General features: G+C 39.1%; 2 protein-coding genes across 23 annotated transcripts in view; both read right to left on the bottom strand.

The window, feature by feature from the left end:
* SLU7 (SLU7 homolog, splicing factor) overlaps positions 1-23,620 on the bottom strand; it is a 303,021-nt gene that overhangs the window by 262,612 nt on the left and 16,789 nt on the right. The window lies entirely within an intron of this gene.
* Positions 5,407-23,620, bottom strand: part of ATP10B (ATPase phospholipid transporting 10B (putative)) — a 326,335-nt gene continuing 308,121 nt past the window's right edge. For all 22 annotated transcript variants that reach the window (XM_069102445.1, XM_069102457.1, XM_069102453.1 and 19 more), the window contains 4 exons: positions 18,977-19,057; positions 17,305-17,409; positions 13,109-13,296; positions 5,407-8,381 (listed from right to left, as the gene is read on the bottom strand). In XM_069102445.1, coding sequence (XP_068958546.1) covers positions 7,892-8,381; positions 13,109-13,296; positions 17,305-17,409; positions 18,977-19,057 — 864 coding nt within the window. In that variant the 3' untranslated portion in view covers positions 5,407-7,891. The remainder of the gene's footprint in view (positions 8,382-13,108; positions 13,297-17,304; positions 17,410-18,976; positions 19,058-23,620) is intronic.

The raw sequence follows: 23,620 nt of genomic DNA, 5'->3' as shown, positions 1-23,620 counted from the left end.
AAAAAAAAAAAAAAAAAAAAAAAAAAAAAAAAAAAAAAAAACTCCCACCCCCCCGCCCACCCCCCAATTCATTGGTCTCAGAATCAGGAAGACCCGGTTCAAGGCCCATCTCCTTCTCCTCCCCCTCCCCTCCCCTCCCTTACCCCTCCTCTTGTCTCCTCTCCCCTCCTTTCTTCTCCTCTCCTTTCCCCCCAGCACCTAGCCTAGTGCCTGGTAGGAAATACTTAGTGCTTCTTGATTGATATTTATCTTTTACCTTTCCTCCCACTCTCTGTGATTCATTTGCTCATGTTCACATAGCCAATGCATGTCAGAGATGGGCCTTGAACCGGGTCTTCCTGATTCTGAGACCAGTGTGCTCAATCAACTACAGTATGCTGCCTTGCATATTTTGCTTATAGTTTTCTTAATATTGAGCCAATCATGCATCTCTAGTATAAATACAATTTAGTCATAGTACATAATATTTTTAATATGTTTCTGTAGCTACTTTGCTAGTATTTAATTTAATATTTTTGCACAGATACCCATTAGGCATGTCATTTTATCATTTTCTTTCTCTGCTTCATTTCTTCCTAGTTTATGTATTAAGATCATGTTAGTTTTATGGAAGGAATTTGGTAGGATCCCTTCTTTCTCTATTTTTATAAATAGTTTATGTAATATAGAGATGAATTGTTCCTTGAATATTTGTTAACATTCACTAGTAAATGTACCTGACCATTCCCCACCCCCCACCCCCACTTTTCTCCCCCTCCAAAGTTCATTTAAGGCTTGTTGAAAAAAAAAAAGATTTTGAGATTGAGTTATGTAAATCCTCTATTTCTTGTTCTGTTAATCTGAGGATTTTATATTTTTGTAACTATTCATCCATTCATTTGTTATTAGTTTTGCTGGCATATGTTGCAGGTCAGGACTGACTTGGACCAGGCTGGTGCTTCAAGCTCCAAAATGGAAAAAAAGAGATATTCATAAACCACCTAATAGTTAGGAAAGTGAGGTTTACTTAGCCTAATCAAGGAAAGGATACTTTTAGCAAGGATACAACATTGGGCTCTACTTCCCTGCCATTCTTTTGACCTGGTCTGCCAGTGAAAAAGCCTGAAAGAGGAGATACACCTTCCTTCTTTGTGGGCTGTGTTTTTTATAAAGGCCACCAGAAATCCATGTCAATGGCCCAAATCTTGGTCTCTGGAACCAATTAAGCCTATATAGCTGGTATTGATCTCACCACATAATTGGGTACATAGTAAGTGCTATATAAATGTGAGTTATTTTTTATAGAATATAATGTAGAATAATTTTGTAGTTATGATTATTAATTGTATATTTCTCACCAGTATATATTCTTATACTTTTTCCTTCTATGACCTTTTATACTGAGTCTTGCATGGCAAACTTTTCTTGGTAATGCCTTTACCTATTTTCTTTTGAAGTATTATATTCCAAGAGTTTCTCTAACTTGCATTAATTACTGTCAAGTCTCGGGTGATCCTTACTGATTCCTTGGTACTTGATTTTTTTTTCTTTTCATAGCACTTTTTTTGACCTGGAAGCTCTAAATTTTGGCTATGACATCCCTAGGAGTTTTTAATTTTGAATTTCATCAGGTGACTGGTAGAGTATTTCTATTTTTACTTTGCCCTCTAGTTCTAATAACTGAGTGATCTTCACTTATGACATCGAAATATTGTATCTACTTCTCTGTTTGTTTGCTTCTGTTGTTTGGGAAGTCTAATGTTTCTTAAATTATTTCCAGGTCAATCGTTTTTGATAGTAGATATAACGCATCTCATGCCTCCCTTCCCCCACCTTTTCATAATCTTTTGATTTTGTTCTAATTATTTTCCTGGAGTCATTGAATTCTTTATGTTATGTTTTGATTTTCAAGGAGTCTATTTGCATAAGCTTTTCTTTCTTCTCTTCTAAGCTTCTACTTTTCTCTAGAACTCTAATTTCATTTATAATTTCAGTTTTTGTCTTTTGCTTCTTTTCTTCCAGCCCCTTTAGACACCTTGTAGCTATGCAATTCTTCTTCCTTCCCCACTAATATCCTGTTTGTATTTTCTGTGGTTTTACTCTCTCTTTGTGGGTTTGCTTCTTGCACGGCTCTTTAATCCAAATATTTCTTTATAGTGCTTGCTGTATAAATAATAATAATAATCATAGTTAACAATTTTATAGTGCTTACTATTGCCAGACACTCTGCTAGGAGCTTTACAATTATCTCCTTTGACTCTCATACCAACCTTGGGAAGTTGGTGCTATGATTATCCCCATTCTACAGATGAGAAAACAAAGGCTAGTAGAGGTTAAGTCTGAGGCCAGATTTGAACTCAGGTCATCCTGACTCCAGGTCTTGCACTCAGTCCACTGCACCATCTAATTAGCCTGCTTCTGTTTATTCATATTTCTAGTACTGGTTTCTAGTTTAGAACTTTGTGTCAGAACCAGGTTCTGCCTCCTTCTATACTCTTGAATTGGGTGGTTAATTCTTGTTTGGTCCTGATGTAGCTTCCTTGGGCTCTTGACCCTGGGTTCACCAACTCATTTGTGTCTGTGCCCATGGTATTGGAAGCTTTCAGGCTCCTTGTCGGACATTTCTTGTCAGAACATCGAGGACTTTGGGTTCACCTAAAGCATTCTGTTTAGAATTCCCCAAGGTTCCCCAGCAGAGGACTCGGGCTTATGCTCCTTGGTCCTCCCCCCTCTCCACACACCTAAGAGAAAGCTTCAGGCTTTGGGGACAGCTGCAGTGTCTATATTAATATTTCTAGGAGGTTTATAATTTATTTATCTCTTTTTGTGCTATCTTTCCTACCTATATGTTGCAATGTGTTAAGTTAAATTAAGTTAAGTTAAGTTAAGTTAAGTTAACAGTGTGTTAACTACTGGGGATAGGAAGAAAGCATTTGAGTTGATAAGCTCGACTTGTCTGAAGTGATCAATTAAGGCCTGATTTCCTGTTCTGTGCCTTTGCTACATTCTGTGAAGGGGCTTCTATTCTTTGGCCATGTTTAGAGGCCAGTAGAGCTTGCATCTAGGAACCTAGGAGTAAGTCTCGTTCTAAATGGCTGGACCTATGTTTTGAGGTATTTGGGCTTAACCAAGTAGCTTTAAAGGGAGGAGGAAAGTTAGAAAAATGGGGAAATGATGAAGTCACTTAACTAGCTTCATCTAAAGAGGGAGTGGACTTTGAAAACAAAACAAAAACCCTTTCTCATTACTCCTGCTTTCAATACTCTTCCTCTGAATCCCTTTATCCCACATTTCTCTCTTTCCAACTGAAAATATATTCTTCATTAAGCCAAAAGAGATTATCCCCTATTGGACAGTCCTTGTCTAGCCTTGTAAGAGAAGTGATTAAACAAGCCAGTAGCAAGATAGAAAATGAACCTTATTAAGAATCTACTATGTGCCAGGCATTGTGCTAAGTACTTTACAAATGTTATATCATTCATCCCCACAATCACTCTGGAATGCAACTGCCACCACTATTCTCATTTTCTGGTTAAGGAAACTGAAGTAAACAAAAGTTAAGTGACTTGCCCAGGGTCACACAGCTAGTGTCTAAGGCGGAATTTGAACTTCTTGACTCCAGGCTCAGTTTTATATCCACTGAATACCTAGACAGTGTTCACTGCACAAACATTCTCAGCTTCACTATTTGGAATGTCCTCTCTATTTTCCTTGGCCAATTTCAATTCTACCCACCCATCAAGTTTCTGCTTGAGTCAAATCACCTATATGAGGTTTCTTCTGACCATTCCATTCCACAATGACATTTCTTTAATACTTTATAAATCTGGAAAGATTGCTGACTTTGGAATCAGAAGAGATGGATTCAAATTTCATTTCTTTCACTTACTTGGGAATCCAGTGATTTGGGGCATGTAAATTTATCTTTCTAAGCCTCTGTTCCTCATCTGTAAAATTAGGGGATTGGATTATATGCCAACTAAGATTCCTTCTGGCTCTAAATTTATAATCCTGATTTTACAGTGGCATATAAAGGGTAGGTGTTGTTATTACTATATACCTGTATGTATCATGATTTAGTCATTTAATGAATGTAGGTATTGCCAGTATGGTATGGTACATAGAGAGCTGGTTTTGAATCTGGGAAGACTTGGGGACAAATCCTATCTCTTATTCTATTTGTGAAACCCTAGGTAATCCCTCAGTCTCTCAGGGATTGAATCAACTCTCTAACCCTATAAATTGCAGGGAAGGTTCTGACCTGCATTGATAGAGGGAGTTTCCTCACCTGGGACTTCTCTGTATCCATCAATGTCTAGTTTTTACCCCTCTGTGTTGTATGCTGAGGTAGACAATCAACTTTTTTTAAAATTTATTTTTAGTTTTCAGCATTCATTTCCCAAAGATTTTGAGTTACAGATTTGTTTCCCATCTTTCTCCTACCCCCACCCCAAAACAGCAAGCATACTGAATATCACTTCTGCCAATCTGCCATCTCTTATATCCCCCAATCCCCTCCCCTTGCTTTCTTGTAGGGCAAGATGAATTTCTATACCCTATTGCCTGTATATCTTATTTCCCAGTTGTATGCAAAAAAACAATTTTTTTAAACTTTTTTTTTAAACTTTGAGTTCTAGATTCTCTCCCTTCTTCCCTCCTCATCCACCCCCACTGAGAAGATAAACAATTCAATATAGGGTATATATATGCAGTAATGCAAAACATTTCCATATGATTCATATTGTGAAAGACTAGCTATATTTCCCTCCATCCTATCCTGCCTCCCCATTTATTCTATTTTCTCCTTTGACCCTGTCCCTTTTCAAAAGTGTTTGCTTCTAACTACCCTCTCCCCCAATTTGCCCTCCCTTCCATCATCCCCGCTCTTATCCCCTTTACTTTCTTGCAGGGTAAGATACCCAATTGAGTGTGTATGTTATTCCCTCCTTAAGCCAAATCCAATGTGAGTAAGATTGACTCATTCCCTTTCATCTTACTTCTCTTTCCCCCCCAGGCCTTCTCCTGCCTCCTTTATTTGAGATAATCCATCTCATTCTATCTCTTCCCCTCTCCTTCTCCCAATATATCCCTCTCTCACCTCTTAATTTTTTGATATCATCCCTTCACATTCAACTCACCCTGTGCTCTCTATGTATACATGGACACGCATACACATAGCACATACACCCACCTATACATGTATGTATGTATGTATAAATCTATAAAATCCCTTCAACTATCCTCATACTGAGAAAAATCTCATGAGTTACAAATAGAAGATCAGCTTCTGAAAGGTCTTCTATTTCTCCTGTAGTACCATGTTTGGGCCATGCACATTGCAAATACATAATGAATGAGTAACTTAATCAAAGAAATGGAACTCAGAGACAGAAGAAGGTATTGATGAAAGAACAAGCTGACAGAAGATTTCCATTAATGGCTGCCTATGGAAAACCATTTATTTTTTCCCTCCAATAGAAATGATACATAACTCTCTAGTCAGTCAAAACCAGATACAGAGTATAAAATACATTAAATACAACCGTTAATAAGAATTATCAGATACAAAGGGAAAAAAATAACCCCACATAGTTAGTCTTTCCCCTGAGTTAAAGGGCAAGTTGGATAATCACATTTGGTTTTATTTAATAAAAAAAGGGGGGGGGAGACAGAGACCTTGACAAGGTTTTCATCAAATGCTATGCCCTAGGCATGGTGTTTGGCGCAACCTGGCATTTAGGCCAGAGGCTCCGGTTGTCTGTTCCCCTCAGCTCTGAAATAGTACACTAGCCTCTGACCTTGTGGGTTTTTGACATGTGGAGCTCTGTAGACATGCAGAAGGTAGATGGTGAGGCCCTGGTGACCTTTGCATGTCGGCTTTTTCCTCTCTCTCATGAAAGGTTGCATTGTTATTGTTTTCCTTGGCATCACAGAAAATGCCTAGAATTAATCAACTCTCCAGTGCTAGTGGCACTGGATTGTATAGGTCAAGAGAGGTAGAGATACTCAGATAAACTAGTTCCAGGCACAGTGACTAGGTGAGACATCCTTGAATGGCTTCTCAAGTTTTAGAGTTGAGTAAGGGAAAGGCTGGCTCAGTCAACTGCATCCTCCTGAATGGCAGCTGGGACGTGTTCTAACCTTTGAAGGGAGGGCTTTTTCATGGTCCATGATGAGTTGGGGATTGCAGATACTGCAATGATCCAGGGATTTCTATATCCTAAAAATTTCTATATCCCTATCTATATGGGAAGCTAGCCTCAGAGTCAAGAAGACCTTGGTTCTGACTCGTACTGTGTGACCCTAAGCAAGTCACAGCCACTCAGTGGCTTAGGCAACTCTTGAAGAATAAGTAGTGGATGGGTTGCTAATATGCACTAGTAGAGGGAGATTCCTTGTTGGGAAATCCCTACACCAATGAAATTACAGGTCTTCTCCTTCTCTCCCCCCATGACCATAAAGTCATAAGAATTATGACACCAATTTCTGGTCTCTGCAGTCTGGGGCTTTGTCTCTGATACATAATCAGGGAGCACATGGTTGCTTTCCACGATAACCTCAAATGGTTGGGCACATCCATGAAACATCCCTGGCTTACTTTAATCTAATTTTTTTATAGCTTTATCCTTAATTTATTAACACATTAAAAAACTTTGAATCCTTTTCATATTTCCAGCCCCTGACCCCTCTTAAGGGGAATGAGTTTCCTGAACTTTTTACTCACTGTGTGAAGCAAGACTTCTTTTTCTGAGTCACTAAATGAACTCAAGTGTCCATTTGATGTGGCCAGGTTCTAGTGTTCCCAGTTTTAGGTGAACAAGGGTGTAATCCCAGCAGGTGCTTAATAAATGCTTGTTGATTGATTGGATGAGGGACTGAATCCTGTCTATGTCCTTCTGGGTAGTTTTTATGTTGTGCTAGTTCTTCCTTCCTCTTCTTTCCTTGCGCTTGGCCTCATGGTCCTTGTGGATATACTTTGGATCCTTCTCTCCCTATCACACTCTTGTTATCCCAAAGAAGTCCTCGGTTTTTTTTATTCTTTTTCCTACATTTAATGCTGATAAATTTGTTCAAGTTGAACAGTGGCTAATACCTAGTGTTCTCTCTCTCTCTCTCTCTCTCTCTCTCTCTCTCTCTCTCTCTCTCTCCTCTTTCTTCCCCCCCCTTCCTCTTCCTCCTCCAAAAAAAAAATAGATATTCAAAGTAATGAATTCAAATCCCACCTTCATGTGGAAGGGGAATGAGATGGAGCAGTAGCAAGTTTTATCTTAAAGGCCTAACAGTGAATATAGGAAGTTTTGGGCCTCTGGGTGGAAGGGCTTATTTTTGAAGCAACTCAGACTCCTTTGCTCCAACTCTTGGCCCGTGTCTTCTCAAATTTTAGTTTTTCTCCTCCCAAGAAGAGAAATGCTTGGGGGATAGTGCTGGTGGCTGGGGGGAGGTGTGGGGGCCAAATTATGGATGTAAGAAGAGCTACACCACCGCAAGATGTTCATTAGAGTGACTCGGTGCTTGTAGGCACATTCCTGGAGCTGGACGCTTGAGGGCCATTTCTTAAAGAACTATCCCAACTCATTGTACGTGGAAATATTTTTCCATCCTGAAAAAGAAACAAATGACTCCTTTTTGGAAAATGGCCTCCCTGATGGTTGTAGAAAACTCTCAGAGTGGCTGGCTCATTCCCAGTCTTGTTCTCTAGCCCATATACTTTTTTTTTTTTTTAATAAACCTATTGGGAAAACGAACTCTTTTTCCAGGGAGATCATTATTCTGACAGGAAAAGGGATCAAGCCTGCCCAGTCTCCTTTTACTTGCCCAGGAAGGATTGTGACTTGCTTGAGGTCACAAGATAACATGTTATGTGAACATGTTTGGAGTTTGTCCCTGCGTGTGCAGGTATGCATAAGGACCTTCATATAGTCAATGCACTCTGGGATCGGCGGTGGCTCCCTCTCCTTGAGGCTGTTGGCTTGCCAGTCTGTGGACCCCTGAACATTCCAAAATCTTTGTGTCCACTAGGATCCAAGAGGTGTTCATCTGGAGAGGGTCTTGCTGAAGAGCTAGGGGAGCTTTGGTTATGGCCCATATGACCTGGGCAGGGATGAGGGCTACTTCTGTCTCTATTAAATACCCAGTCCCCAACATGTCTTTTCATGGGAGAGGAGGAGTCTTTCAGGGAGTTATCCCTTGATTCCTGTTCTGTGAAATGGGGGACCTGAAGGTGGCCCAGGCTGGCATTTCCAGGGGATGGAGCTGCTTGACGAGCTGTAGACAGTCTCTCTCTTTGTCTCCTCCACTCTTGGATAGCTAGCTCCTTTTTCTCTTTGGGAAGTTTGTCCAGTTTCTGAGCTTTCAGGAGCAGTGAATTTCCACAGGTACCTTGCACAGCCAGCACAAAATACCTGGTGAGAGATGGAAAAATAATGAGTCCTCAACACTTATAAATATCTATAGTCACAGGCTCCAAAATGGGAATACCATCTTGGCATCCAGGTCAGTTGAACCCCTAAATAGATAGCTTTGCTATTCTGGGAACGTTGACTCTCCAAAAGATTTATGATTCAGTCCTAGGAATAGTCTGATGCCCCAACCCTGATGGCCCAAAGCACTGAGTGGGATATAAAGGATTCCATAGTAGGTTAGGTTATTTATCCAACAATATTTTTAAGTGTTTTCTTTGGAAATAACACTGAAATAGGGGTTGGGGAGATGGAATATCTAGATAAGACAGTCTCAGCTTGCAAAGTGCCTATGAAGCATAGAGCTGACACAAACATATCTATAATTTATGATGCTATGATACAAATGCAGCAAAGAGGCACAAAACAAAGTTTTATTTAAGCTCCAAAAGGGATAATTGCTATGGATAGAGAGGATCATGAGAAGCTTTCTGGAGGTGTCATTTCATTGGAATTTAAAGGATGGGGAGGAAATTGGCAGGAGAAGTGATAGAAGATGATATTCCAGGCATAGGAAATAGCATGAACGAAGGTACGGGAAGTAGGATACACTGGGGGCTGGGTGTCTGGGATAGAAGATGAGACAGGTAGAGAGTAATTCAGTTTAAATATGGGAAGGCAAGACATGCAAGGTAAGGCCAGGAAGGAGATAGAGGATCAGATATAAGGGGGACTTATCTTTTGACATATACTATTGTGGAAACTGCTCATTGATCATTCAGAACAGGATATTATTGTTGAGTTTGTCCTTGGTATTTGGAGAGGACCATGTGGTATCAGGGAAATGATGACATGACTTGCAGTTGACTTCGATTTGAGTGAGGGCGGGTTGTGCAAGGTCACCAGTCTCACTTTCTCCTCCAGAGCCATCTGGATCCAGTGACCAGATATGCATCAGGATGACTGGAGATGGCCCAGGATGTCATGGGAGACCCTGGACCTTTGAGGAAGGCCCTTACTTAGAGTGAGGTATTGCCCATTCAGTGAATAGGCTTCTTTAAGAAGTGAGTGAATTTTAGGAGATGTGCATACAATCTTTCTTTTACCAATTATATTCTCCTTAGATCAAAATTGTGATTCATTTCTGTTTGCTTCTCAGTGTGGTATTCCATAGAGTTTCGATGAGAATAACTTCTCTCTGTCTCTGCATAGGAAATCTCTAGTGACTTTGTCCCTCTCAGTCCCACAACCAAGTGTCACAATCTTACTGCAACTCTAATTAAAATTCCCTTTAATTAGAGAAAAGAAAAAAAAAATCAAACTGGGAGGGGAAGACCCTTAGGGTTTCCGTTCCAAAGAGAAACAGTTACCACTGACATTCCCTTTAAGCCAGGAGGGCCAAAATACAGTCATTAAGTGGAGCTTCGGCAGGGACCTATTATTCAATCTGTGAACTTCAGAGTGAACTGGGTTTAAGGTTTTGTGAAAGAAAGAAAGGAAGGAAAGAATCTAGCCAGTGAACCCCAAGTTAAGTGGGCAACTTCTGGTCATCAAATTTAATTTTCCTTTGGAGAGAAGAGGAGGGAGAGGGAAAGGATGAGCTGAGTAACCCAACTAGCTAGGTTTCCACTCAGGCAGCTTGGTCTACTCACAGGTTGTGTTTGTCTTTTTTCAAAGAGGACCTTGGCATCAGGGAAATGATGACAGGACTTGCAGTTGACTAAACAGGCCGGGTATAGGGAAAAGAACTCTGGACTAGTGGTCAGGGAAGTTGGGTCCTAGATCTGGCTTAAGCATTGATTTGTCAGCTTTGGAAGGTGACTAAACCTCTCTGGGCTGGAAGGCAGAGCCAGAGATGACCTATTTTTTTTTTTTTTAAGCAATTGGGGTTAAGTAACTTGCTCAAGGTTACATGGCCAGTTAATTCTGGGTGTGGTGCTAAGTATCAGAGCCCGGATTTGATCCCAGGTCATCCTGACTCTTTACTCACTGTGCCACCTGGCCGCCCCTAAGCAATTGGGGTTAAGTAACTTGCTCAAGGTTACATGGCCAAGTGTTTCTGGGTAAGTACTAAGTGTCTGAGCCCGAATTCAATCCTAGGTCATCCCGACTCTGGGGCCAGTACTCTTACTCGCTGTGCTGCCTGGCCGCCCCTGGGATGACCTATTTTGCTCGTGGGGGCAGAGGGAGTAAGGAAATTGGGTCTTCTAGGAATCCAACTTAACAAAAGACAAGATCTAGTATGACCCAGAGAGAACATGTGGACACTCTAACCTTGAATAGAGAGAGAATGAAAGACTGAATTCTCTAAGCTACACATCCTGCTGAGCCAGCAATGATCACGACATTTGTCTCTATCCCCAAGGTGGGGGACAAAAATTTTTAACTGAGTGTTTGATGCAGCTTTTTAGGAGAGAGAATTGAGGCACAGATGACAATCAATGGACGCCCAAGTTGCAGTAAGATTGTGACACTTGGTTGTGGGACTGAGAGGGACAAAGTCACTAGAGATTTCCTATGCAGAGACAGAGAGAAGTTATTCTCATCGAAACTCTATGGAATACCACACTGAGAAGCAAACAGAAATGAATCACAATTTTGATCTAAGGAGAATATAATTGGTAAAAGAAAGATTGTATGCACATCTCCTAAGTCTGGCTCTCTCCTGATGGATTCACTAATTTGCATACAGGATTACAAGATTTAGAGTTGGAAGGAAAAGAAATCATCAAGTCTGAGTCACTTATTTTACAGACAAGGAAACTGAGATGCAGAGAAGTTAAGTGACTTGTCTGAAGTCACATGGTTAATAAATTGTAGATCTAGGATTCAAACTTGGGTCCTCTCTTCAAAACTCTAATTTTTTTCATCATACCATGCCATCTTCCCAAATAGCTTCTTCTCCCTTAACTGTTTTATAAATGAAATTTTTTTTCCAGTCAAGAATGAATATAGCTTTTGCCCTGCTATTTCTCCTTGTCCTGTTTCTCTGGGTTTGGGGTGATGAGGGGGATAGATGAAAATGTTGTCTGAGACTTATTATGAAAGTATATTCCTTTCTTTTTTTTGACTGATCCTGCCTTCATCTCTACTGGATCTGTGCTCAAGGAGGAGGTGTCAAGTTGATTGTAGCCTAGGAAAACTAAAACCTGTGCAGGTGCAATGAATTTCTGGGTTTACCTATGTGAACCCCTGAAGAAAATTAGAGTGGGGAGCCGGTAGGTGGCACAGTGAATAGAGCACCAGCCCTGGAGTCAGGAGGACCTGAGTTCAAATCCAGCCTCAGACATTTGACACACTAGCCGTGTGACCTTGGGCAAGTCACTTAACCCTAATTGCCCTGCCTTCCTCCTCCTCCTCCAAAAAAAAAAAGATTAGAGTGGGGAGCTCCTGAAAATTAAAGGGTGAGCCAAGTCCTGGGGCTTGGTCCCATGGTCCTTGTGGACATACTTCTCACCCTACCATACTCTGGTTACCCAAAAGAATTCCTTGGCTCTGGGATAGTTTCTTGCCTATATCAAATGATGATAAATTCATTCAAGTTGAACAGTGACTAATACTCAATAACCTTATTTTACTCCAAGAGCTAATTCTAAGATCATTTATGATACTGACCTGCGTGGTGATATGTCTCCTTTAGACGCATTTATCTATATTAGTCACTAGGAACAATGACTCAGTTTTTCAGAAGGCTCATTTGGAGGTTGTCTGGTGTTGGAAGCCTAGGAGTGGGGCCTGGATTTTAATTTGCATGCTCATTTGTTGTAATTTAACTTGCAATAATAGCACCTACCTCCCAAGGCAGTTGTTAGAAACAAATGAGATCATATTTGTAAAGGTCTTTGCAAACCTTTAAATGTAATATAAATATTCGCTATAATACACTACTACCAATGTTTATTATGATTAGTTTTGAGTAAATCCACAATTTTACCTTTGCTTCAGCTTACCCGTTAGTAAAATGGAGAGTCCTTTTCTCCTTGTGTCATAATGTAATTGCCAAGATAAAATGATATGATAGGTGGGAGAATATTTATGAGGTAAAATGCTGCAGAAATGTTAGACATCATTACTATTTTATGAGAAATTATAATAAACACTAGACCTTATAATAATACATTTTTTATAAAATGCTTTTAAATTTGGTTTTATTCCTTATTTCAGTAATAACCTAGGGTGAGAAAGAATAGAAATGAAAGCTGTATTTATTATATACATTTTATAGATAACCTGCAGAGGTCACACGGCTTGCCTAAGGTCACAAAGCTACTCAATAGGAGAGCTAAGACTAGAACCCAGGACTCAGAACCCTTAGCTCAGTGCTTATGACACTCACTATTCCACACAGTCACTAAAACAATAGCCCTACAGGCCCCAGAGAAATCTGAGCTCCTAATCCCTGGATTGTGAAGTTTTTGCTTTGTGCAAGGAGATGTGGCTCCAGGATTGTTTAGTCCTTTTCAGTCATCTCTTTGTGACCCCATTTGGGGTTTTCTTGGCAGAGATCCTGGAGTGGTTTGCCATTTCCTTCTCCAGCTCATTTTACAGATGAGGAAACTGAGGCAAGCAGGGTTAAGTGACTTTGACAGGGTCACACAGCTAGTAGGTGTCTGAGGTCAGATTTGAACTCAGGAAGTTAAGTCTTCCTGATTTCAGGCCTGATGCTCTGTGTACTGTGACACCACCTAGCTGCTCTGGGGCTCTAGGAAGAACAATCTAAACATGCTAACCTTGGAAGAAGGGCAGCAACAGGTGTAAGAAGGCACACGAGGTAGAAGGTGGGATCGGACATCTGCTTCTCCATGATCCAGTAGGGGTTGGTTGGGCTGTTGCAGGTGACACAGGTGGCATTGTACAGGAGGGAGACCACGAAGTAAAGCAGGAAGCTGGCTAGGAGCACGAGCAGGTGGATTAACGTCTGCAAATGAGAAAATGGGTAGTGACATTCTACTGAAAGTCAATGGACACTAGTAGCAGTTCTCCACCTTAGTGTGATCTTCTGGCTTTGCTTCTAATTCTTCCGACTTCACTGCCAGGTCCTAGCAGCTTTGAAGACATCTGTGGCCTTCTCAGTCCTCAGGTGTGGCCTTTGGATTGAGTCCAAGTTTGATAGAACACATTTTTTTACTAAGGGGATTTGTTCTGTGAAGTTTGGATTTAGTCAAAGGGCCACACTTGAGGACCTAGAGGGCCACATGTGGCCTCAAGGCTGCAGGCTCCTCCCCTCAAATCCCCTCGGGCCTGGAGCTTTCCCCTCTGTGACCAGGCTCTTCTCCCCATCCCTCTGCCTATCTGGCACTCTCTACCCTCCTGCATTTCTCCTGGGGCCTCCATTTTGGGGATGGCCATGGTTAATTTTGCCCTTCAGCTCTACTTCTGACTCTCAGGACATCTCCACCATACCCCCACTCAGGACCTTCCCCCTTCTTCCTCCAATCTTCTTCTCTCCCTTTTGTGTGTTGTCTCCCCCCTCCACCCCCCATTGGAATACAAAACTCCTGGAGGCAGGGGACTACTTTTGCTTATACTTGTGCTTAAAACAGTTCTGGCACACAGTATGAACTTAATAAATACTGGTTGCCTTATCTTGCTTTAGCTGGCTTCTCATCTGACTGTGGTCTTGGGAATAATCAGAATAATATGGATATTTGAACTTGTGTTAATGCTATAAAAATAACAGTTGAGAATTAGTGAGATGTAATAGACAGAAAGCTGGCCTTGGAGTCAGGGAGATGTTGGGTCCAGCCCCTGCCTCTAATGGATACTGGATATATGACTCTGGGCAAGTCCTCCAACTCTCAGCATTCTAGGCAGCTTCCCAAGATAGTAAGTTGCAGAGATGGTATTGACTGCATTGGGAAAGGGAATTTCCTCATTAGGAGTTTCCTTTGCCAACAAAATCACAGGTCCAGCACCCTAATAAGAGTAGGCTTTTATGTGAATATTATGGAAAATACACGTTCTGGACCCTATTTAGAGCATCCTCAAAAAGATGACTCCTGTGCTGTGATCTGGACAACTAGCTCCCTTTCCAAGGGCACTGAATCATGCCTTCTGTTCGATTTCTCTGCATGATGGAGCACTGCAGGCTCGATGGACAGAAAGAGGAACTGAAAGGGTTCAGATGCCTGAGATGCAATTAACTTGGTGTCTTCTGTCAAGTGATTACTACTGCAAAACTCACAGAGAAGATGTAAAAAAAACATGCCTTTTTTGAAAGATGAATGATGCAGCACATTCAGTTAAATGGCTGAGGATGTTAATTCTACTTCTTTGTAAAGAGAATCGAATGACCAATCAGAAAAATTTCCAAAATCTTAACAGTCTCATCATCTGTCTTGGTTACAATAGTAGCCTGATTGTATATTACTGAGTTAAAAAAAGTTTGCTGGTGGCACCGTTGAATGAGAATCATGCATAGAGGTTACTCCAATAGGAAGAAAGCTTTTATGCTAAATTGTTCTATGGCCAGGGCCTGGGGTGACAGAGTCCTAGCTTAACTCTGTAAGTGAAGTTCCACTGACCAAGGGCACGGTGGACCAGTATTCTGGAGTAAGTGGAATCTTCATTGTCTCTCTACCATCGATTGAATTTGTTTCTGTGGTCATAAAGGCATACTATTTGGGAAGAATGAACATTTAAGTCCCTCTAAAATCTGGCCTCATTTTATCTCCTGGATAAAATGTAAACTCCTGGAAGTCTGGACTGCTCATTTTTTTGTCTTTGACTCCCTGAGTACCTAACACAATGCCTTGCATTTTGGGGGGGTTGGGGTGAGGGGAGTGGACATGTGATTTTATTGGTGTAAGAAGCTCTTGGTATGGAAATTTAGCCAATGGATGCATATCAGCAAGCTATCTGGAATTCAGTCTTAAAAAGCTGACTCTGTGGTACTGAGTAGTTAGGTGACTTGTCCATGGTCACAAGGCCAGCATATATAAGAGGCAGACCTTGAAGGTCTTCCTGATTCCAAGCCTGGGCCTTTGTACTATATCACATTTCCCCTCTCCTTACATATAATAGGTAGCTTAATAAATACATGCTTGTTGAATTGGATGATCTATGGAACCAGTACCCATCAACATTAATCTTTTGCTCCAAAAAGCAGAGCGATGAGGTTGGTATCTTCACTTTCCCCAAATACTCTGCTTATTTTTTTTACAAACCGTATGCCTTTCCTTGTGCTCTATCCCTGCCCTCTCCCTCCCCCGGGTATCTTCTCCTTTGTTTATGTAGTTCATATCCATCATTCAAAGAAAGTTTGGTTCTGTCGCTAACCTCTCCCTCCTTGGAAACACTAACAACACAGTCAAAATCAGTGTTTCATAGTTTAGCAATTAATTGTTTTCTCATTGTTTCATGATTGTTGGGTTTGGCCTTCCCAGTTAGACTCTAAGCCCTTTAAGATGATTTTAGAGATCATCTAGTTTAAATCTCTTATTTTATAGATGAGGAAACTAAGGATTAGAGTGGTTAAGTGATTTGTTCATGGTCACACAGCTCTTGTGAAAAGTGAAAAATCGTTCAATAGACATGTATTAAGTTTTTGTCATATGGAAGGCACTGGTGATACAAAGATAAGAAATGCCAGTCCCTGCAATGAAGGTAATTACTGTTTAATGTATATGAAAAAAGCAATAGTAAACATATACTCCCAAGTTGCCCATTCCAGAAATGCCCTCCCTCTTCACCTCCAGTCCCTTTCTTCTTTAAAGACACAATCAAAGCACTACCTTCTACATGAAACCTTTCCTGATCCCCTCAATGACTAGCTGATGACAGTAATAACAAGTATTATTATACCAATAATAAATAACAATAGCTAGCATTTATTTTGCATCTTTTATGTACTAGGTACTGTACTAAATGCTTTACCAATATTGTCTCATTTGCTCCTCACAACAATCCTAGGAGGTAAGTGCTACTATTAATTCAATTTTACAGTTGAGGCAAATGAGGCAAATAGAGGTTAAGTGACTTGCCCAAGTCCACACAGTTAATAAGTATCTGAGGTCAAATTTGAACTAAGGTTTTTCTTACTCCAAACCCAGCATTATCTCACTCTCAGTAACCTTGTGTTTAACTACTTCACATTTATTCTCTTTATATTCATTATGTACTTTATTTCATATTTGTACTTGCTTCTCCTGGAATGGATTTTCCATTCTTTTCATTTTCTTGGTGTCTGACACACAGTAGGACTTTAATAAATATTTGTTGATTGGCAATTGATGAGAACAGTACAAAGGAGAAAGAGTCAAAGGCCAAAAGGAAAATTAAGACAAAATTGTTTTGGAAAATTTGAGTAAGGATAAATGACTTACAGCTGGGAACCTGGGGGGATCATGGCAGATTTTATAAAAAGGGGGAAGGGAATAGCACCTGTCATGGGCCTTGAAGGAAGAGACTGTTTTCAATAGAGAATGTGTTTGAGTCACTCAGGATGGCTTGTTTATCTCCATAGAGGTGGGAGGGAATAGAAAGACACAAATGACTAGTGATCTAGTTTGGTTGTAACACAGAATGGCAAGAGGGGAGGGAATAGTGTGAAAAAAGACTAGAAAGGCCAGATTGTGAAGGCTAAGGCCAAATGCAGAACCAACTCAGAATCCTGATACAAAACCTGTCTCCTGGCCCTCATAGACTTGCAGCATCTTATAATTGGAAAGGACCTAAGAGGACAGCTAATTGAGTGTAAGCCAAAATACTTGCAGAGGTAATTACTAGGAAACTGCTTTGTACAGTAGAAAGAATGGTGGATTTGGAGTCAGAGAACTTAGCTTTGCTTCTTATAACAATTTAATTTTGGGTAATCCATTTAATCTCTCTGATCCTTGGTTATTTCATCTATAAAATGGTGAGGCTGGCCTGGATGCCTTCTAAGGTTCCTTCTCATTCTGAATTTATGATCCTATCGTGCCCATACCCATGTCTTCATTTCCATTGCCTGGTGTAACAGGATTGTGGTAAGGGAGATGGTATTGATGGGTGTTCCAAAAGTGAAGACACCGATGTCGGAGTCCTTGTAGGTCTGCAAGAGAGACACATGGGTATTATAGCTGCGGAATGAAGCATATCTTGTCAGACATGGACAGTGTTAGTCAGTTTCACTTATCTAGTCTTCTTGCTTGGGTAGGGGGAGAGGAGTCATTGGGGAGTAGAGATATTAAAAAAAAAACACTAGTAAAATATTTAATTAAAATTCAAAACCAACATGAATGTATTAGGTATGTTTGATTGAACAAGTGATTACCAAGCATCCACCATGTCCCAGTCCTTCCCTCATTGCTGCGGGGTCCTTCTCCTCTAACTTAATTTTGTACATATTATATATGTATTCATACAGGATCCTCTAACCTTATGACTATAAGGTATATAACATCGCTCCTGGCTTAACTCCTTAAGGGCAGGGACTATTTCACTCATATCTTTGTGTTAGTGCCTAAAACAGTGGTTGGCAAATACTGAGAGAACTTCATAAGTGTTTATGGATCGACAAATTGACAGCCAGGCACTGTTTTAGGTGCTGGTGATACAAATACAAAAATGATACCAGCCCTTCCCTTAAGGAGCTTATATTTGATGGTGGGGGAAGAGGAGGAATGGGCATTAAAAAAGATGGATTAAAAAACCCACAAAAGAGGTATTTATCGGCACCATTTGTATGTGGCAATGGCCATCTATCCCTTGACTTCATAGGAGAGAGTGTGGTATAATAAAAATGTAAGCATTTGTCTGAGAGAAGAGGCATTTGAGAGGAGTGAGAATTTCTGATCAGAAAGAGGTCACCATGGGAAAAAGTAAGGCTGCAAATGCAAGCCAGATGTATGCCTTTTTATTAGGGAGAGAGCATCCATTAATTCAGCAGTAGCAAGACACATTAGAGAGAACGTGTTCAGGATCACAGATTTTAATAGGGAGAGATCATTTTCAGTTGGGGGGCAGTAAAGGAAACCAGGGAATATTCTGTACAGGAGTTGGTGCTTGAACCAAGTCTAGCAAGGAATGGGTTCTGGGCACGCAAGATAGCCTGTGTAGATGCCCAACAGTGGATTCTCCAGGTGGTCTCTGGATTAAGTGATTCACTCTTTCTACAAGCATTTTGCTGGCTGCTTATTACATGCAGGACTGAGCTTGGCACTGGGGAATTCAAACTTGGGATTGAAGCCTAGCTTTTCACTACTTGGATGACCTTAGGTTAATTTCTCCCTCTCTCTGGACCCCAGTTTTCTCATCTGAAAGTGATGAGATTTTAGACCAGGTGATTTATAAAGTTGCCTCCAATTCTATATCTGGGGTCTTTTGATTATACAAGGATAAGTCTAACTGGCCTGGATCTCACCAGTTCAACAACCCCTTGAGGGTAGGGACTTAAACAAGGTAGGAACTTAATAAGTTCTTGTTAAACTGTACTGGGTTTTCTTTCTCATCTAGAGACAGGTATCTCTATTGGTGGCAGCTGCCCATATTTTGGGACAGGTGTAGAGTTTAAGAGGCTAGACTCAACCCTTCACATTGCACAATACCAAATTCACATGCCAAAACAGGACAAAATCTGCAATTCAGGTTTAAGACCAGAAAGTGGGTATGGAACTTACCCAATAGGGGATAAAGAAACAGATGAGGCTCTGATAGAAAGCGTCGATCATGGCAATCCAGAAAGTTGACAGCTTGTAGAACTGTGGGGAAGGAATTCATCCAGGTTACCATCACCAAATCTGACCTCTAATGATACAAAATTACAGAGTCATTGAATTTGAGAGCAGGAAGAGACCTCAGAGATCATCTGCTCCAGTCCAGATACCTCATTTAGCAATGAGGAAACCCAGGCTAGATGAGGGGAAGAAGCATGGCGTAGTGGAATCAGAGCAAATGAGTTCATATCTCAGCCCTTCTAGTCATTACCCATATGACCTTAAGTGAATAACGTGATTTCTGGGCCTCAGTTTCCTTGCGTGTAAAATGAAGGAGAGAGACAAGATGATCTCCAAAGCTCCTTCCAGCTCAAAATCTTTTTATCTTGCCTAGATTCAAATAGAAGATGAGCAGGAGATCTGGGATTAGTACTCAGACCTCCCATTTTCAAGTTGGACTCTCTTTCTTCTCCCTTAAAAGACTTCGCTTGTAGGTGGTATATTTAGGACAATAATATCGGATGTGGTTTTGGGCTTGAAATGACAGTTATAACTGACAGTTATTCAGGCTATCTATTTATAAATGATCCATGAAAGGCCTAGAAATCAGTTAAAAGTCACTGGTTTCTGGAAGACACAGAATAGACTTGAGAAATGTGTATTCTTATCTCTTTCATCTCCTTCTGTGCCTTCCTAAGGAAGCACAGAGCAGCTTATAACCTGTATCTCAGCTACAATGACTCCTTTTAGAGTAGGTTTTCTGAACCGGGGGGTCCATGAGTTTAAAAAAAATATTTTGATAACTGTATTTAAATATATTTGTTTCCTTATAATCCTATGTATTTTATTTTATGTATCAAAAAGAATTATTCTGAGAAGGGGTCTAGAGAGGCTTTAACAGACTGGTAAAGGAGTTAATGACACAAACTAGGTTAAGAGCCCCTGTTGTATAGTCAATGAATAGTTTATTTAAATGGATGTGATATTTTAAAGAGTAAAAATAGAAAAGAATATGAACACTCACAAACATATATAGAGTCTGAACAAAATACTTCAGCTGACTCCTCATTCTTAACTCCTGCCTGGAACTGCAAGGATTTTTACTTAAGCTTGGATGAAAATCTTCTATTCTAATGATACCTCCTGTTTCTTATCATGGCATTGAAGTAACTCAGAACTCCCCAAGGCTGTGATGGCACAGCCAAGGTCTGGTGGGTCCTACTAAGCTGCAAAGGCTTCAGGCTGGGATCTGGTGACATTGTGTGTCTGTTCTAAGATTCCCGACCTTCTTAAGAAGCCTTGACTATCACTGGCCATCAGGTGATGTATTCTTTTGGCCACAGCTTTCAGATGAACACAGTTGACTGAAGCAAGGTGCTGTCCCCTAGTTTCCTGCTTTCCTTCAAGTTGTAGTTGCATTGGTCTTATTTGTACAAAACTCTTTTAATATGTAATTAAAATTACCCAACAAACATCTTTATTGCCTATTTGATTATAAACTCTTGCCCTATTTATAGATCTGACAAGTAATTTCTTTCATACTCCACTAATTTACTTATTATATAATTTTATGTCTAAATAATGTAACCATTTCGTTGTATGGTGTGATATATTGCTCTGTGCCTAGTTTCTGCTATACTATTTTATTTCTTAAACAGTACCAGATTGTTTTGATTATTACCGTTTTTATAGTACAGTTGGAGATCTGATGCTGCTTGGTCCCCTTCCTTCCTTCCTTTTGTTTTTTATTGATTCCCATGATATTCTTGACCTTTTGTTCCTCCAGATGAATTTTGCTATGATTTTTCTAGTTCTATAAAATAATTCTTTGGTTATTTGGTATGGTACTGAACAAGTAAATTAATTTAGGTACTATTGTCATTTTTATTATATTGACTTGGCCTACACATGAGCAATGAATATTTCTCCAATTATTTAGACCTATCTTTATTTGTGTGAAGAGTGCTTTATATTTGTGTTCATATAGTTACTGTGTAAGTCTAGGATATTTTATATCCCATATATTTTATATTGTCTGAGGTTATTTTATATGAAATTTCTCTATCTCTTCCCATGTGTGTTTTGTTAATCTACAGAAATGCTAATGATTTGTGTACATTTATTTTATATCATGCAACTTTGCTGAAATTGTTAATTGTTTTGATTAATTTTTTAGTTGGTTCTGGGGTTCATCATCTGCAAAAAGCGATAGTTTTGCTTCCACTTTGACAATACTTATTCCTTCAATTTATTTTTCTTGTCTTATTGCTATAGCTAGAATTTCTAGTATAATTTTGAATAATAATAGTGATAATAGACATCCTTGCTTCACCTCTGATCTTATAGGAAAGGCTTCTAGCTTATCCCCATTATAGATCTTATAGGAAAGGCTTCTAGCTTATCCCCATTATAGATAATGCTTGCTGATGGTTTTAAATGTAAACTAATAATTTTAAGGAAATCTCCATTTATTCATGTGTATTTTACAATGTTTTTCTTTTTTCTTGAATAGGAATGGGTATTGTATTTTATCAAACATTCTTCCTGCACCTATTGAAATGATATGATTTTTATTGGCTTTATTGTTAATATGTCAATTATATTTATAGCTTTCCTAATATTGAACTAACCCTGCATTCCTGGTATAAATCCAGCCTGGTCATAGTGTATGATCTTTGTGAGGTATATTGCTGTAGTCTCCTTTCTAACATTTTATTTAAATTTTTTTTTTGCATCAGTATTCAGTAGCAAAGTTGGTTTATGGTTTTCTTTTTGTGTTTTGACTCTCCTTGGTTTAGGTATAGAGACCATATTTGGATCTTCGAAGGAATATGGTAGAATACTTTCTTTACCTATTTTTTCTAGTTTTTTATGTAGTGCTGGAATTAATTGTTCTTTAAATATTTTGTAGAATTAATTTGTAAATCTATCTGGTTTGGGGATTTTTTTTTCTTAGTGGGCTCATTTGTGGCTTGTTCAATTAATTTTTCTAATATAGGGTTATTTAAGTATTCTATTTCCTTTTCTCTTAATCTGGGCAATTTATGCTTTTGTAAATATTTATCCATTTCATTTAAATTGTGATTTTTATTGGCATATATAGTTGGGCAAAACAGTTCCTAATAATTGCTTTTAATTTGCCTTTGGTTTTGAATTAACTTTTTTCATTTTTAATACTGGCAATATTCTTTTCTTTTCTTTTTCTTAAACAGACTAATGGTTTGTCTATTTTAATGTTTTTCTTTTTAAAAAAATAGCTCCTATTTTTTTTTTTTTGAGGCTATTGGGATTAAGTGACTTGCCCACGGTCACATAGCTAGTACATATCTGAGGTCAAATTTGAACTCAGGTCCTTATGACTCCAGGGCTAGTTCCTATTTTTATTTATTAGTTCAATGCTGCTGTTGTTTTAACTTTCATTTCCCTCCTTTGATTTTCAGGCTTTCTATTTTTGGTGTTTAATTAGCACTTAAAAATTTTTTTGGTTCTCCAGTGCTTTTTCCGGGTTTGGTTGTTGTTGAATGTTGTTGGGTGTCCCATTCCTTGATCTGCTCTTTTTCTCTTTTTGTTGATGAAAGAGTTCGGAGATAGAAAGTTCCCCCTAAGCATGTACCTTCATGCCATAGATTTTGATATGTTCCCTTCTTGTTGTCATCTTGAATGATTGATTTGTTAAATGATTATTTGAGTGATTATTTCTATGATTTGTTCTTTGATTCACCCATTCTTTAGGATTAATCTACTTATTTTCCAATTAATTTTTAATTTATGCTTCAAAATCTCCTTATTAAATGTTTATTGTATTGTTGTCAGAAAAGATACACTTAATATTTCTGCTTTTGTGCATTTGTTTGTGAGGCATTAATATCCTTAACATGGCAAATTTTTGTAGATGTGCCATACACAACTAAGAAATAGGTAGATTCCTTTTTTTCCCATTTGACATGCTTCAGAGGCCTATCCTATCTAATTTTTCTAAAATTTTCTTCATCTCCTTAACATTATTTTTATTTATTTTATGATTAGATTTATCTAAACCTGAGAGGGGTAAATTGAGGTCCCTTACTATTATAGTTTAACTTTTACTAGTAGATTTTTTCAATTTCTACTTTACCCTCTGGTTCTTAGATATCTGGGTAGTTTTAAAAATAGATTTTTTGAAATATAATGTCTATGGTCTTTTTTATTTTTTCTGTTTTTGGCTTACAGGTAGACCAATGATTCTTAAATTATCTCAATCTGTTTTCCATGTCCTTTGTTTTTCTATTTCACATTTTCTTCTATTTTTTTCAGTCTTTTGACTTTGTTTTATTATTTCTTTATGTCTCATGGAGTCATTAGCTTCCATTTGGTGAATTATAGGATCAAGGAGTTATTCTCTTCAGTAAGATTTTATACCTCTTTTACTAATCTGTTAATTCTCTTTGTAGTTTTCTTCCACAACATTAATTTGGTTTTTAAAATTGTTTTTAAGCTCTCTTTTACTCATCCAGGAATTCTTTATGCAGTTGGGTCTAATAAGCATTTTTCCTTGAGGCTTTGTTTATAAATTGTTTCCAAGGTGTGTGTGTGTGTGTGTGTGTGTGTGTGTGTGTGTGTGTGTGTGTG

Source organism: Petaurus breviceps, unplaced genomic scaffold, assembly GCF_028583685.1.
Source record: "Petaurus breviceps papuanus isolate PSGF00001 unplaced genomic scaffold, PetGlider_PUasm1.0 551, whole genome shotgun sequence".
In the NCBI taxonomy this organism is placed as follows: domain Eukaryota; kingdom Metazoa; phylum Chordata; class Mammalia; order Diprotodontia; family Petauridae; genus Petaurus; species Petaurus breviceps.
Note: the sequence above shows the minus strand (reverse complement) of the source record. Positions and strands in the feature narration are given on the sequence as shown.